This window comes from Cibotium barometz, chromosome 32 (genome assembly GCF_041138505.1).
Source record: "Cibotium barometz isolate CiBa-2024 chromosome 32, ASM4113850v1, whole genome shotgun sequence".
NCBI classification, from domain to species: domain Eukaryota; kingdom Viridiplantae; phylum Streptophyta; class Polypodiopsida; order Cyatheales; family Cibotiaceae; genus Cibotium; species Cibotium barometz.
In genome coordinates this window covers 41,424,870-41,441,671 of record NC_141077.1, presented here as the reverse complement: position 1 = coordinate 41,441,671, position 16,802 = coordinate 41,424,870, and the positions used below count along the sequence as shown (strand labels likewise).

At 47.3% G+C, this 16,802-nt stretch overlaps 1 protein-coding gene across 1 annotated transcript in view; it reads left to right on the top strand.

Annotated features, from left to right (window-relative positions):
- The window catches only part of LOC147620201 (uncharacterized), a 75,565-nt gene that overhangs the window by 47,967 nt on the left and 10,796 nt on the right, over positions 1-16,802 (top strand). The window contains exons 10-15 of the mRNA XM_086772399.1: positions 11,020-11,214; positions 11,487-12,112; positions 12,200-12,473; positions 12,677-12,754; positions 12,918-13,121; positions 13,591-13,801. Coding sequence (XP_086628525.1) covers positions 11,020-11,214; positions 11,487-12,112; positions 12,200-12,473; positions 12,677-12,754; positions 12,918-13,121; positions 13,591-13,801 — 1,588 coding nt within the window. The remainder of the gene's footprint in view (positions 1-11,019; positions 11,215-11,486; positions 12,113-12,199; positions 12,474-12,676; positions 12,755-12,917; positions 13,122-13,590; positions 13,802-16,802) is intronic.

The window sequence follows — 16,802 nt, the reverse complement described above, 5'->3', positions numbered from 1 at the left end:
ACATTCCCAAAAGAGATACAAGTTTGGATCCACAATTGATCTCTGGAAACCCTTTCTAAGAAAGAAAGAATCAATCTTATGGTTCCAAGTCCTGAGAGCCTGTTTAAGACCATACAACGCCTTCCGTAACCTGTAAACCATACCTTTTGATCCTAGAACCTCAAAGCTTGGAGGTTGCTCAACATACACCTCCTCCTGCAAGTCACCATTCAGGAACGCAGATTTCACATCCATCTGATACACCGGCACTACTGAGAAGAGGCAAGGGCAAGAACTGTCCGAATCATGGTCATTCTAGTTGTCGGTGCAAAAGTGTCCTCATAGTCGATGCCAGGTCGCTGAGCATAGCCCTTAGCCACAAGTCTGGTCTTGTGCTTGTCCACGGATCCATCGGACGTATACTTGGTCTTATAGACCCACTTGACACCAATGACTGACCGTTTTGACGGCCTTGGAACCAACTCCCAAGTTTTATTCTTCTCGATGGCTTTAAGTTCCACTTGCATGGCTTTCCTCCAAGTCTCCTGGGAAAGAGCTTCCTTAACTGAAGTAGGCTCTTTGTCTTGAATGATACTAGACATCAATGCATAGTTCACCTGTAAAAGCTCCTCTCACTGACCTTTATCACAAACTCTGTGTGATCTTCGAGGTCCATCCTCCGTGGTCCACTCGGAGGGATACTCCGTAGCACCTGAATCCCGAATGGTGTCCAACAACCACTTTGGTACTTGAATAGAATGCAAAAGCATTAGAAGAAAACTCCCCTCCTTTGTCAGCCCGAACAATCTTCACCTGCAATCTAGACTCCTTTTCCACCATAACATACCAATCCTTGAACTGAGCAAAGGCTTGGTTCTGCTATATGAAAGAAAATACACCCATGTGAATCTGCTACAATCATCCACAAGCAGCATGAAATACAAAGAACCTCCCAAAGATGGGGTCTACAGCATAGGTCCACACAAGTCAGTGTGTTCCAACTCCAGTGGTTTCGAAGCCCGGCCGCCTAGTAGCCTACTTTAGAAAGGACTCCCTATGTTTCTTCCCACGATTGCAAGAACTGCAATGTCCCTACTTGTTGCCAACATTAGCAAGCCATCCACCATCTGGTTCCGAAAAGCCCGCCGTAGCGCATGCACATTCAAGTGGCCACAACAAAAATGCCACAAATCACCGAGCTGAGTACCTGTAAGAGAAGAGAGTGCTGAGAGTCTATAAATCCCATTCTCCACTCCACCTTCCCAAACAACCTGGCATGTTGCTTTGTCTTGGATAGCAACAAAATGTTCATCAAACTCCACCCACATGCCAGTCTTGCAAACCTCATGCACTGACAAAAGATGAAAGCCAAGAGATGGGGCATTAAGAACCTGGGAGGAATGCTTCCCTCCTCTGCCATTGGGAACGATCTCCAACCTGCCCTCACTATGAATCGAGACTGGATTATAAAGATGTGACCTGTTTGCCTTCGAGGATCCTGTAACAACTCTCGGGACGGAGTCATGTGCTTGGAAGCACCACTGTCTAGAATCCACTTCCGAGTATCCCCAACGGTGAGACCAACCGCCTCCCGCTCGAAGAAGATGAAGCTTCTGTGTCCATAATCTCTAAGTGCACAAAAGCTAGAATCTTTGCGGCTGCGGTTGAGGAATCAACACCTTTCTTGAGGACATTTCCTCCAATAATTATCCTTCTAATGGTCACAGCATCACGCTCTGAGTCGGGCTTCTTCTCAAAAGGCTTCACCTGTGAAGACTTTCCTTTGCCCTTGTTGTTGTTGTTGTTGCGGCCTTTCGACTGCTAGCCAGTCAAAGCCCTAGAATCTCTGCCTTGTGGAGGGTTCAGAAACCGCTCTTCCTGGTCCAATACCATTGGCACAAGCTCCTCCCATGTAATGGTGCTGAGCCTTCCACTGGTGATCAAAGAAGAATAGAAAGGTGAGTATTGAGGGGATAGATGAGACAGCAAGGTGATGGCCATGTCCTTTGATGATATCTCCTTCCCACCTTCTTGAAGAACCTCCTGCTGAAGAGCGTGGAGTTTGTTGATGTGCTCTTGCATCGTCGAAGACTTTGCAGGATTCATCACTCGTATTTGCACTTCCAAGGAAATTCTCTTCATGGGCAATACCCTATTGTACAAAGAAGCCAAGTGCTGCCAAATCCCTCGATCCAGTGTCATGTGTTTGATGTGGTTGATCACTTGGGGTGTGCAATTAAGGAAGATGAAAGAACAAACACAGGCATTGACACAATCCCACAACTGTGCCTGAACCTCCCGCTCTTTCCCAGTGGATAGTGAAAGCTCCTCCTCCTCCAACTCTGGCCTTGGAACTCCAACCACAATGAAATCAGCCAAATAATAAGACTCCAAGATAGACTCCATCATTACCTTCCAGATGCCATAGTTGTTCCCGTCCAACTGTCGGTCCACCAGGAATGTCGAGAGGGTGGGGATCTTCACATGTTTGCCGTCTCGAGCAAATCTGCCATCTCGGGGGTTTACATGGTCTTGTAAAGGGAGGGTGAGTGGGAAAAAAAATATGAAGAAGACGCTGCAAATAAATGCAAGGTGGCTATCCAACAGTGATGCCGCCTTCTACCTTCTTCTCCATGTCCCGAACAGCCCAACAATACTCCAATTAGCACCAAACACAGCAGTCCCGAATGCTCTCACCGTCCCCAAAGGTTCAAGCCACCTGGGGCTCTAATACCATGTCAAAATGGGCAGCAGAAATGAGAAAGTACTGAGAGAAGAAAGTACAGAAACGCAAGAGAGGAGAAGGCTGTATAAACTCTGCTATATACACCCGAATCCAGTACAAAACTAGTGTGGAGGAAAGGTGCGGCCATTGCAAAACAGGCCGATAGTAGCAAGATAAGGACACGACTGGAAAAAATACCAGTCAGCTAGGAAAAATTGAGTTGGCCAACAGAAAACACCAGTCGGCCAGCTCATACAACCCCCCCACGACTAGCAAAACATGGACAATGGGGAAAAATGGAGAAAGCTCACACGCGGGCGGGCACACCCACAACAATGCCCCCCCTCACTCCCTACTGAGTAATATGTACAGAGACAGGAGATAACTGCTAATAGATATGGGGGCACCCGTGAGAAGAGAGCTGAAGAAATATGTGGCAATGGCTCTCACATGGGAAGGCGGGGGAGGTTTGTAACAATGGATCCATCCTGGCCTTGAAACATGTGGATACCATCTCTCTGCTTGTGTGGGCCTGCAATTGCAAAGAACTCCCCAGTGACCCTATCTCCCACCTGTGTCCAAAAAGAGGGCTCTACATGGTATGTGTACACAACCCTCCACTCCTCTAAGGAATTGAGCTTTGTACGGGCGGCAGCTAGCTGAATCTCAATCCATGGGCTATTTGGTGCACTCTCTTGAAGCCGTTGTATAGAAGCCAGGCCCCTTCGAATGCTTCTCGCCTGCTCTTGGAAGCCAGCCAATCTGCTTTGTGTTGCCTGCTATAATAGGTTGCTATGCTCTCCAAGGCACCTGCGGCTACTCCTGAGTGAAAATCTAGCGCCTCCCAAATCCCCTCTATCTTGTTGCAAATCTTAGAATCTTGGATGAGGCTATCTAGAATCTAGGTACTCAAATGTCTGTCCTGCCTCTAGGGGTCCTCTAGGGAGAGAATAACCAGTGCGTGATTGGAGAGAGTAGTGCATGCCAAAATATCAATCATGCCATCATGACCACAAGCCTACTCATCTACATAGAACGGATTTAATCTGGAGAGGTTAGGGCCAGTACTGTCAAAATACGCAACGGAAATGATAACCAAACTTGAGACCACAAGAGCAAGTAGAGTGCAGATAATAGACAGCACAAGAAAGACAGAGAGATAGGCGTGTAAACTCTTCTCTATACACAAGATCCCGAGAAAAATTGAATGAGTGCAGTCGGCCAGCATCAGAGGCTCCTGCCAGCATGTGGCATCCACCCACACCAAGGAAAAATGGGAAAAAAATACGGGGAGTGAGGAAAAACGATAAAACACCTATACAGGGCGGGCACACCCACAACAGAGACCATGGTGTCTGATTAAGACAGGAGATGACTTCTAACACCCCCTCTCAGCTCTTGGTTGTGAAATCAACCCAAGGGAGCTGGAGTGCCGCCTGAGCGTAGCCTGAGGTAGAGACTTCGTGAAGAGGTCCGCCGCATTGTCCTTCGTCGAACAATAAAGGAGCAAGATGTCACTAGCCAAGATCTTCTCACGTACAAAGTGATACTGTATCTCTATGTGCTTGGTCCGGGCATGGAAGACCGGGTTCCGAGCAATAGCTATACAACTCTGGTTATCACACTGGATGACTGTGGGCTCCTTCGGTGGAAACCCAATCTCGCCTAGTAGCCTCCGCAACCACACAACCTCGCAATCAGCACCACAAGCAGCCCGGTACGCTGCCTCTGTCGAAGATAGGGCAATAGTTGGCTGCCGCTTACTGCTCCAAGAAACTGCTCCTAAGCCAAGGGTAAAACTGTATCCTGAAGTAGATCTCCTCGTGTCTGGATCTCCTCCCCAATCTGAGTCACTCCAACCTTGGAGTCTGACTCCATCCCCTCCTGTGCAAAAGAGTCCTAGATCCTTCGTACTCTGTAGATACCGCAAGATCCACAATCCTGCGTCCCAATGAGACTTCAATGGTGTCTGCATAAAAGAGCTCAACAGCCCCACGGAGAAGCTCAAGTCCAATCTGGTGTCCAGCAACCAGATCAATGAACCAACCAACTTCCGGTATTGCGAGGCATCGACTGGCTCACAAGGATCATTAACGGTTAACTTTGTGTTTGGGTCCATCGGCAAAGTAATAGGCTTGCAGTTCTCCGTCCCAAAGGCCTCAAGCAACTCATGAACATACCGCTGCTAAGAGACAAAAAACCCCCTCTGGGTCTGCCAGATCTCCAATCCCAAAAAGAAGTGGAGTAAGCCTAAGTCGGTCATCTCAAACTCCTTTGATAAGGCTGCCTTCATCACACCAATGTGCTCCACATGACCGCCGATGAGAATGAGATCATCCACATAAAGGATGATAATCGTAACCATGCCGCGTTTCCAAAAGAGATATAGGTTAGGATCTGCAACCGATCTCTGAAATCCAGTCCGAACAAAGAAGGAATCAATCTTCTGATTCCAAGCCCTGGGAGCCTGCTTAAGACCATACAAGGCCTTACGTAACCTGTAAACCTTCCCTTCTGATCCTGGAACAACAAAGCCTGGAGGCTGCTCAACATACACCTCCTCCTGTAGGTCACCATTAAGGAACGGAGATTTGACATCCATTTGATACACGGGCCACCTCTAAGAAGAAGCAAGGGCAATAACGGTCCGAATCGTGGATATCCGTGCTGTCGGTGCAAAGGTATTCTCGTAGTCGATGCCTGGCCGCCGCTGAGCATAACCTTTAGCCACAAATCTAGCTTTGTGTTTGTCCACCGACCCATCTGACGCATATTTGGTCTTAAAGACGCATATTTGACACCAATGACTGACCGTTTCGACGGCCTCGGTACCAACTCCCATGTGTTGTTCTTCTCGATGGCATCAAGTTCCACCTGCATGGCTTTCCTCCAAGTATCCTGTGAAAGGACTTCCTTGACGGAAGTGGGCTCCTTGTCCCGCATAATGCGAGACATCAGAGCATAGTTTACCTGAAGAAGCTCCGCTGTATTGCTTTTGTCTTGGACTCTGTGTGATCTTCGACGGCCGTCCTCTGTGGTTCACTCGGAGGGTAACTCCGTGACACCTGACTCCCGAAGGGTGTCCAACAACCACCTGCACACTCGAACAGATTGTGGAGCCTCCTGCTGTTGCGGGGGCTCTACTCCAGCTGCGGGCTCAACCTCCTGTGTTGACTGAGGGTGATCAACTGGAGCAATGGTATGGGAATCATCATCAGACTCCTTTGGATCTCCAAGAAGTGGCGGCTCCTCGACAGTGGATACTGGAACATGCTCATCAAAGACCACATCCCGGTTGACAACAATCTCATTCTTGTCTGGATCATACAATCTGTATCCCTTGGAAAGAGAATTATACCCCACAAATATAAGCTTGCGGGACTTGGAGTCAAGCTTCCCCATCTGCTTCTTCGGAATATGAACATACGCATCACTCCCAAAAACACGGAAGTGCGAGACATCAGGTTTCCTGCCAAAGTATGCCTCAAACGGAGTCATGTTAGGTACTGAAGTCGTCGGAGATCGGTTGAGGGTATGGACAGCCGTTGCCACAGCCTCCCCCTAAAGTGGACGAGGAAGATCACGATGCTTCAGCATGGTCCTCGCCATCTCCACCACAGTCCTGTTCTTGCGTTCTACAACTCCATTCTCCGAAGGCGATCGCGTATTGGCCAGTTCCCTCTTGATGCCATGGTCTGCACAAAATCTGAGAAATACAGTCGAGGAGAATTCACCTCCTTTGTCAGCCCGGAGAGTCTTTACGTGCAATTCAGACTCTTTCTCCACCATCACTTGCCAATCCTTGAACGGTGCAAAAGCTTGGTCCTTCTGTGAAAGAAAGTAGACCCACATGAATCTGGTACACTCATCAACAAGCAACATAAAATAGAGAGATCCTCCCAATGATGGTGTCTGCTGAGGTCCACACAAGTCAGTGTGAATTAACTCCAACGGTTTCGAAGCCCGCCGCCTAGAAGCCTGCTTCGGAAAGGATTCCTTGTGCTGCTTACCACGTATGCAAGAACTGCAACGTCCTTGCCTACTGCCAACATCTGGCAAGCCAACCACCATCAGGTCTCGAAAAGCTCGCCGTAGTGCATCCACATTTAAGTGGCCAAAACGAAAGTGCCACAAATCTCCGACCTGAGAACCTGTCAACGAGGAGAGTGCAGAGAGCTTGTAGATACCATTCTCCACACCGCCTTCCCAAACAACCTGGCTAGTCTCACGGTCCCGTAGAGCAACCGAATGCTCCTCAAATTCCACCCGAAAGCCAGTCTCGCATACTTCATGCACTGACAGAAGATGAAAACCCAGAGCAGGGACATAAAGAACACGGGAAGCATGCTTGCCCCCCTTGCCGTCGGGAATAATCTCCATCCGGCCCTCACTGTGTATCGGAATAGTGGAGTTGTCGCCAATAAAAATGTGACCTGACTGCCGTTTCAGATCCAAAAAAAAGTCACGGGATGGAGTCATGTGCCTGGAAGCACCACTGTCAAGAATCCACTCCTGGGTATCCTTCGCAGTGAAGCCAACTGCCTCCTCGCTCGAAGACGATGAAGCATTGGAGTCCATCATCTCTAAGTGCACAAATGCAGGAGTCTTTGCAGTTGAGGCTGAAGAATCAGCACTCTTCCCAGTCCGCTTAGGACACTTCCTCCAATAGTGGCCTTTCTCGCCACAATCATTGCAGGATTGTTCGGCCTTCAGCTTCTCTCGTTCTGAGTCGGGCTTCTTCTCAGAAGACTTCTCCGGTGAAGCCTTCCCTTTGCCCTTCTTGTTATTCCGGCCTTTCAACCGTTGGCCAGTTAAGGCCTCCGAACCTCCGCTGTGAGGAGGGTTCGTGAAACGTTCCTCCTGGTCCAAGACCATTGGCACAAGCTCCTCCCACGTAATGGTGCTGAGCCTGCCACTCGTAATCAAAGAGGAGTAGAAAGCAGAATACTGAGCAGGCAAGTGGGACAGCAAAGTAATGGCCATGTCTTCAGATGATATCTCCTTCCCAACCTGGAGGACTTCCTGCTGAAGGGCCTGCAGCTTGTTAATGTGCTACCGCATCGTCGATGACTTTGCAGGGTTCATAACCCGCATCTGCACTTCCAAGGAGATCCTCTTCATGGGTGATACCCTGTTATAAAGAGAAGCCAAGTGCTGCCATATGCCTCTGGCCAGCGTCATGTGCTTTACGTGATTGGTCACTTGTGGTGTGCAATTGAGGAAAATAAATGACCGGACCCTAGCGTTAACACGATCCCACATCTGTGCCTGTGCCTCTCGGTCCTTCTTCATCGACAGTAACTCCCCTTGCTCTACTTCTGGCCATGCAACCCCGATGACGATGAAATCAGCAAGGTCATATGACTCCAGCATAGACTCCATCATAACCTTCCAGATGCCGTAATTGTTCCCGTCCAACTGACGGTCCACTGGGAACGTGGGGAGAGTCGGGATCTTCACGTGCTTCTTAGCCATCTCTAACAAATCTACCATCACGGGGATTTAACTGAAAAAGGGTGGGTGGGTGGGAAAAAAAAACTAAACCTGCAAGTGGCTGTCCAGCACCTTAGCCCGCCTTCCTCTTGCAACTTCTCTTCCCGAACAGTCCAAAAAAGTCCACCAATCAGCAACTTAACTATCCCCCTCTTGCTCAGAAAACTCCCAAGATCTATCAAGAGCCTAGGGCTCTGATACCATGTCAAAATACGCAGCGGAAATGATAACCAAACTTGAGACCACAAGAGCAACTAGAGTGCAGAAAATAGACAGCACAAGAAAGACAGAGAGAGAGGTGTGTAAACACTTCTCTATACACAAGATCTCGAGAAAAACTGAATGAGTGCAGTCGGCCAACATCAGAGGCTCCTGCCAACATGTGGCATCCACCCACACCAAGGAAAAATGGGGAAAAATGGGGAAAAATGGGGAAAAAATACGGGGAGTGAGGAAAAATGATAAAACACCTATACAAGGCGGGCACACCCACAACAGAGGCCCTGGTGTCTGATTAAGACAGGAGATGACTTCTAACAAGTACACCTCTTGTCGGATCTAGAGAAACACAAACTGTTGGGGGTTGCATTTAAACTCTGGAAGATGCCAAGGGTCCTATCCCCTGAGAGCTAAAATCAACTCCTCCCAAGCTGAGTATTTTATACCAGATATTGTAGCCATGCCACCTCCGAGTCATTTCTTTGCCGACTCTAGCATGTTGAAATCCCCACTCATACACCAGAAATCCACCTACGGCAGGGACTTACGAACTGTACTCCAGAAGGCGGCCCTGGCTGCTACCGCGTTCGGCGCATATACATTCTATAAGCCCACATAGTCCTCTCCAATCCTGATGGTCATCCATTGAGCTCGTCGAGTGACAATGGTGCTTGAGTCGACCACTACCAGCAGTAGCTGCTCACTAACGGAAATGCATATTCCAGCTTGTGTTCTGGGGGGGCCAAAAGAATGGGACCAAAAGGTGTGAATCCTGCCTTGCAAGATCTTCTCGTGGGCGTGTATGTCCCTTTGAAAGATGGTGCTCCTGAATGAAGAGAATGTCAATGGGTCCTAAATGAAGAGAATGTCAAGGTGTGAATCCTGCCTTGCAAGATCTTCTCGTGGGCGGGTATGTCCCTTTGAAAGATGGTGCTCCTGAATGAAGAGAATGTCAATGGGTCCACCAACTGCAGCTCTGTGGAGTGCCTCTCTAAGGACGCCATGCCTCTGAAAGCACCGTGGGCCCACCAAAGCCTGGATGTTCCACGAGCCAATCTACATAACTAAGATCGGTGGGAAGTGGAACTATCTGAACTGCCCTCCACTCGAAGAGTCTTGGGCGTGGGTTTCGATGGAGAGTAATCACTATTGGTCCTGAGGCGAAGCCGCACTAGATGGGCACGAATTCTAGCCTCCATGTGGAGCCACTCTGTTGGTAGGTATCTGTACAAGGGGGGGAGGGGTACTTCCACTGAAACATGAAGGAACACAAAAAGCAGCACCTCCAAGTTGGAGGACACCATCTCCCCTGCCTCATCTCTAAGGTCCGAGCCAAAGGCCAGAGTTGGGTAAGCACATGTTATACGCAGGTCATGCAAATGGTGCGAGAGCTCTAGCCTCTGAATACCGGTGGACACTGACTCCGTGCTCCAATCCGTCTCCTGTGCTGCAGTCAGTGGGAAGGAGATGATCATCACACCACTTTTTGGGCTGGACGGTCTACAGTGATATAACACCACACATATGCGAATGGGAGCCACTGTCTCCTCGAACATACCAACTCCTTCGATAGGAAGGCATCGGGGAAAAGTTGTAGTCAACTGGCTGCCCTAGCATCCAGGGGGGTGGGGGGGCACCTGATGATTCTGGAGGGAGAGCCCGCACCGGAGAGGCAGCGATGGTCATCTCTACTGGCTCCGTAAAACGATGGATCAAACGACGGCCTGAGTTGGCTGGTTGCCTCCACTCTAGGTCAGGGGTGGCCAGAGGGCGGCGGGAATGGCTTGGAGAGGCGGAAGGGGAGGGAGGAGGGGGTTCCAGTATAGCAGAAGCAGAGGGAACTGGGGTGGGGTGGGGTTGGTTTTGGGGGGTGGTGGTTTGTTGGCTGGATGTTTGTGTTTTTTCTCTCTCTGACTCCATTTCTCTCATGTACTCTCCCACTTCTCTCATGTACACTCCCACTTCTTGCGCTCCCTTACTCCTTCGCTCTCTCTACACTCCCATTACAGTTCCACAGCTTCTCGACAACATGTTGGTAGAGCTTCCACCATCCTACACTTTTGCAAACAAGGAGTACATACCTCTTCATGCACGTACTTCCTGGAGTCTCATAGCTATATTCATTTGTAACTTATCACTCTCTTTTACAAACGGTCATACAAGAGGTCAAATCCTTTTCTCTCACTCTTGTTTTGACACTTCCACACTTCTTTGCTCAGTTCACTAAATAAACTCTCATTTAGGCATCGTTTCTTAGACAAACAACCCAGGTGCATCACAGGCTGCCCCATGGAGGTCCCAATGGAGAGGCTGAGATTGTTGCACACATTGCAGTTCTCTGCTTTTCAATTTTCACTTTCACTCATACACAGAAATGTGAACACTGCATTATGCTCCTCCTTGTTCGCTTTATGTATCATGGAGTTGTGGTTCGCCTTGTCTTTCCCATTTGATTGGTGTAATTCCAATCCTTTTGTAACATACTCTATTTCTGGAATACAAACTTTTCTGTAAAGAAGTTCATTTTCTGGAGTTTCAATCAGAAACTAGTAGCTATGAAGACTTCTCAATTGCCTGATTTGTTTCTCCTGGTTTGTGTATAGTGTTTGCATGGAGTTTATTTCACAGAGAAGCCAGTGGCTTATGCACCTCAACAACCATGGATCTTGAATGACAATGTTCGCAACAATATACTCTTTGGAGTCAGATATGATGCAACCCGCTATTGTGACACAGTCAAAGCATGCAACTTAGATTATGATATTGCACATTTTCCTGCTGGGCATGATACCGAAATTGTAATTTCATCTCCTTTTTAATTTCCCTTCTTAGTTTCAGTATTTAAGTTTAAGGGGACATTTTCTCATCTAATGGGGAAATGTTTTCTCATGAAATAGGTTTATGGTCTCCATTTTCTTTTCCTTGGCAAGAAAAATGTTGATGGTTTGTCAAATGAACAGCTTGAATATTAACTATTATTCACTATGTTCGTAAGTTTTTCCATTCAAAACATCTTTTAAGATCTCCTAATCTTTAATTCAAATTCTGAGTTTTCCAGTAATGTATACAGGGTGACAGAGGGCTGAACTTAAGTGGCGGTCAAAAGGCACGCATCAGCCTCGCTCGTGCATGCTACAGTTATGCCCCTTTAGTACTTCTAGATGATCCATTCGCTGCTGTTGATGCATCAACTGCCAACCATCTAATGCAGCATGTTTTACTAGGAGTTCTTAAAGGCCGCACCATCATTCTAGTCAGTCATAATAGAAAAGCTTTGGCATGCTGTGACAAAATCTATACTATGGATGATGGGAAGTTGCAAGCTCTACCAAGTGTTGTAAATATTTTTGAAGATCCAAATGGAATAAAGATCCTGGAGGACGAAACACAAGCTGTGGAGAGGCTCAATACAAGCAACAAGATAACCAATTCTAATGATGGTGAAAAGGCGGCAAAACACAGTTTTGAAAATCTGTTGGAAGACGAGGACGGCATTGGTGTCAGTTCTAATGCATTATCTGAAGTGGAACCAGAAGCACCTCCAACAGGAGATGATAAGTTTGAGCAAAAGGGCTTTGAGAAAGCACACAGTGCCACTACAGAGAAGGAAAAAGGAGCTCTTACCATGAAGGAGGATCGAGTAGAAGGGCATGTGACGTGGTCAACATATATTAATTATGTGAAAGCAGGTGGTGGGTAAGAATTCTCACATCTTTAACCTTCCTTTCTCATCTGGTACTATTCCCTTAATTTAGAGAAAAAAACATGTGTGTTGTGATGCAGGTTTTCCTTTTTTACATTGGTGATGGTGATATTTCTGTTTTCACAAGCTGTGAGAGTAATGGTGAGCTATTGGCTCAGTGTGTGGTCGGATGAAAAATATCATCTCAAGACACAAGTTTATGTAGGCTCTTATGCTTGCTTTGTCTCGGGAGCAATCATACTTTCATTCATCCAGAGCATCATGTTCACAAAGATGACCATAAAATCAACAAAGGGACTTCATAACAACATGATTGTAGCTGTTCTTCGCTCACCACAGCTATTTTTTGATCAGGTATACATCAATTTGATGCATACGAATTTCGTCCTAATGATTTGGAGGTCTACGTGTTGATTCCATATTGGAAACTGAGATGGTTTTGTTTCAGTGGTGATTGCATCTCTCCAAAGTGATCTGCTTATGGGATTGCTATTCAGCTGCCATTTCATGATAACAAAAACATATGGCTCAGACATTTTATGTTGATATTCATGCAGAACCCTTCTGGAAGGATACTGAATCGCCTTGGTAAGGATCAGGCCATAGTGGATGAGCTACTGTCCATGTCAGCACAGGTTTGTTGCTAAGTTTCAATACCAGCTTTAAAACTCAGATATATAAGCACTTACAATGTCAACTAGGTGTTAATTCCAGATTTAATACTTAAGAAGTATGTGAAGTACTAAAGTGTATCAATTTTGGCAAAATGTTTATTACCAGCTGAATTTGATCATGCAGAACATGATGGAGAATTTAATTGGCTGTTTGGGTTCCATAGCTATGATAGCAATACTGATCCCATGGTTTCTACTGGCTCTACCACTCCTCATTTGTCTCTTCCTTTATCTTCAACGTCGATATACAGCTGTTTCTCGTGAACTGAAGCGTTTGGATGGAATTTCCCGTTCACCTATCTATGCATATTTTACACAGACTCTCCAGGTCACTACTGATTTCCAGACCTACTCTCTTTAAAAAAATATATATTGGTGAGTAGATCTTTTTGTAGTAGTAACTTGAGTGCCCACCCAAAGACAGCTGAGTCTCCCGCCTGAAGGTAGTACAATTATGGCCGCAAATGGCTTGGATGCCACTGGGAGTATTTGAACTTGCATCTCCACCTTCGAGATCGCAAACCCACACCGCTAGGCTACACACCCACCCCTTCGCTACCTACTACTCTCTCTTATCTCCTTATTTCCCCATTTCAGCCCACTGAAAAATAACACAACTCAAAGAGACATTTAATCAAATAAACTTCCCTGAATAACTGTCTAAACCCAAGGCAATCCTTGTGAAGATTATGAAAGTGATGCATGGATTTTGAAGGTGTTGGGTCCTGCAGTAATGGGTAAGATTTGTATACATGCTTCATGGTGTTTATGGATGCCATGATGGGAAATGAATGCAGGGTCTTACGTCAGTTCGAGCATATGGCCAAGGGGCTAGACTACATGACCAGTTTTCAAGGTTAATTGATGCCAATCACCGTGCATATATTTTATTTGTACATTTGTCACGATGGTTTGCCCTCCGCCTTGATTTTTCTGCCACGATTTGTATTACTATGGCTGCTCTCCTTGTGGTTCTTCTCCGTCACAGCATTGCCCCTGGCCTTGCAGGTACACTATCTTATCTGTTTTATTGTTCTGCAAGTTGTGTAATGCTTTTAACCAGAGTGAATGTATTATGAATCATGTATACAGCATTTCTATCCACATGATACCACATCATGAGCAAGAAAACAGCACTTGACATCATTATACTTATCATGCACCACTTTGTTCAAAGTGCAGTCATATTTCTTATGCATGTACAAGCGTTATGCCTCAGAAAACAAAAAAGGACTGACGGAGCCCCCAACAGCTAGTCTCGTTGCCCTCAGTATGTGCACCATGAGAGGAGGTAAAGCATTCTTTTTTTTTTCTTGGGAAAGAGATGTGAGGGCAAAAGAACGAAAGGACCAGATGCACGAGAGATCAGAGAAAATGAACACAGCATGAAATGGGTGAGTGAGTGTATATGTGATGGTGAGTGAAAACATGTACAAGAGGCCCTCTGATGTGAGGTGACTCTGAGTAGAAGACCAGTGCAGAAGCAAAGACGATGTCGGAGTTGAAGCACGGTCGGTAATGAAGGCTCGCGTCAATGTGAGGCAAAGGCACTCCGTAAAGTGGTCGGTGTTGAAGGCTCTCGCCAGTGGATGCAGAGGCACTCCGAAGTGGTAGTGAGCAGCGAAAGGTGAAGTGGTGCAGACTCTGGTGACAAGGGTGCTGTGGTACCTAAGGAGTGATGAAGAGCAGAGAGGGCTGCCATCTCAAGTTGTGAGGGTGCTGCAATACCTGAGTGGAGGTGAGGAGCAGAGAGGGCTGCTGTACCGAGTGGTGAGGGCTTTGGTGAACGAGGGTGTTGCAATACCTGAGTGGTGCAAAGGAGCAGAGAGGGCTGCCGTCCGGAGTGGTGTCGATGAAGATAAGTAGAGAGGGCTGCTGTCCTGAGGAGTATTGTAGAAGAAAAACGCAGATGTGCTGTAGCAGAGAGTGGGCTGCTGTCCCAAGATATGAACTGATGACAAAACGCTGATGTGCTGTAGCAGAGAGGGCTGCTGTCCCAATGATGTGATGCTGATGTAAACGCCGGTGTACTGCAGCAAAGAGGGCTGCTGTCCCAAGGTATGAGCTGATGCAAACTGCTGATGTGCTCTACTGTAGCAGAGAGGGCTGCTGTCCCAAGATATAAGCTGATGTAAAACACTGATGTGCTCTACTGTAGCAGAGAGGGCTGCTGTCCCAAGATATGAGCTGATGTAAAACGCTGGTGCTGAACGGCGAAGATGATAATCTGATATAGTGCAGGTGCTGGCAACAGCAGCAGCAGATGTATGATGTGGTGGTGTCTGATGTGATCACCGATGTGGTACAAATGCTGAATGATGAAGCGAATCTATATATATGGTGGTGTGCTGCTGGTTGGTCCAGGGAATGCTGTCGGCCAGCAGCAAGAGACCCAAAAAAACCAGAAAGAATAAATAAACCCAGTAAAATCCCCTTTTTAGGGCTGGGAAAAATGCCATTTTCACACAAGAGATCCTTCTATTAGTTTAAAAATAGCAGCGCAGGGGCTAGATGTACATGCTCAGAACCCTCATAGGGGGCAAAAGCAAACTGGGGAGGAGTGTTTCCCTCCATGGCTGGCCACTCTCAGAGGGAAAACTACCTCCTACAAACGGGGAGGGAGCCACACAGGCGGCCTGTAATTCCAAGGAATCTCGCCTGTGTGCCATGTGTGCAAGAAGGCCTTTCACCTTCTAGGTATGCAATCTGACGCTTCCTGAAGCTTCCCCCACTGAACGCTGAGGGTATGAAATGATGCCAGTCCAAATGGAGTGGATGGTCTCGGCTGGAGGGGTGAGAATACCCTCAATGGCCTCATTACTATGGGCCTGCCATGCAGCTATGCGCTGCGTATGATCTCCGGCCTGCTGGGGGTGGGGACTGTATTAATCCTGCGGTGAAAGAGTTGGAGGGCATTTCCAGTTGCTGCCTCCTCATAGAAAAGAGTGGGGCTGGCCTCAGTCACCCATGCTACTGCCCCCCAGGTGATAGTACGCGGCGCAGATGGAACCGACGTGATTATGTACAGGATCCTCTACAAAATCTGTTGCGCTTTGAGATTGTCCCAGAGGCAGTGCTGCTGCGACTCCGGGAGATGTATGTTTACTGGTTAGTGTTCCAGTATAGGTATTACTGGCATCATGTGAAATGTGGCATTAATTAAGGTAGATTTCTGCAAATATAGATCTATCTATTCACATCTACTCTCACTGTTCCTACTCTTGAGCTTTTGAGGCACATTGAAAATATTTGAAAAATATTTTCAATATGCAGAAGCTCTTTATTCCCTGCAGGTACTGTCCCCTCAACAACATAAGTAGTCAAATAAACAAATTTACAAGAGTCATGCTATTTGTGTCATTTTCATAGAAAAATGGATGTGAAGATGCAAAAAACACGCCAATGAGGTGATAGCTCAAGTGGTGAAGATGTTTGTCTAGGACAAGGAGGTCCTGGGTTCAAAACCTCACCACCTCCTCGGCAGCATCACCTATGGCGAATAAAAAAGCACTGACGGGCAGAGAAAAATGGTAATTACGGAGGACTCCATGGCAGCCGCTCCATCTACCCTGACTGACACCGCTCCTCAGTGTCTTCTAGCCTCGTCTGACACTGCTTTGGAGGATGTCACCGTCAGCTGCAAGTTCATTGGTAGCAGACCAACACGCAGCCAGATCAGGGATCGTCTACTGTCAGCCCTTGGGGGAGAGCATGGTTGGATTACTGATGTCCAGCTCTTGGGCAAAGGTTATATCAGGATCGAGTTTGACTTGGAACCTCTTTCTGAAAGCACCTTGGCGCGGAGCCCGATGCTAGTTCGGGAGGCACGTGTGTTCTTAGCCCATGTTCACACCCCGGTGGCACCATGGTTTCTTTCCTGATTCGAACCCTTTGGCAGGAGCTACTGGCTTCCTAGTTACCGTATGCTTTCCCCGGCTCCCCAAGGAGTACATGGTGAGTGCTTGGTCATATGTTGGGACAGGTTCTCAAGTCCCTCCTTGCCTGCCTC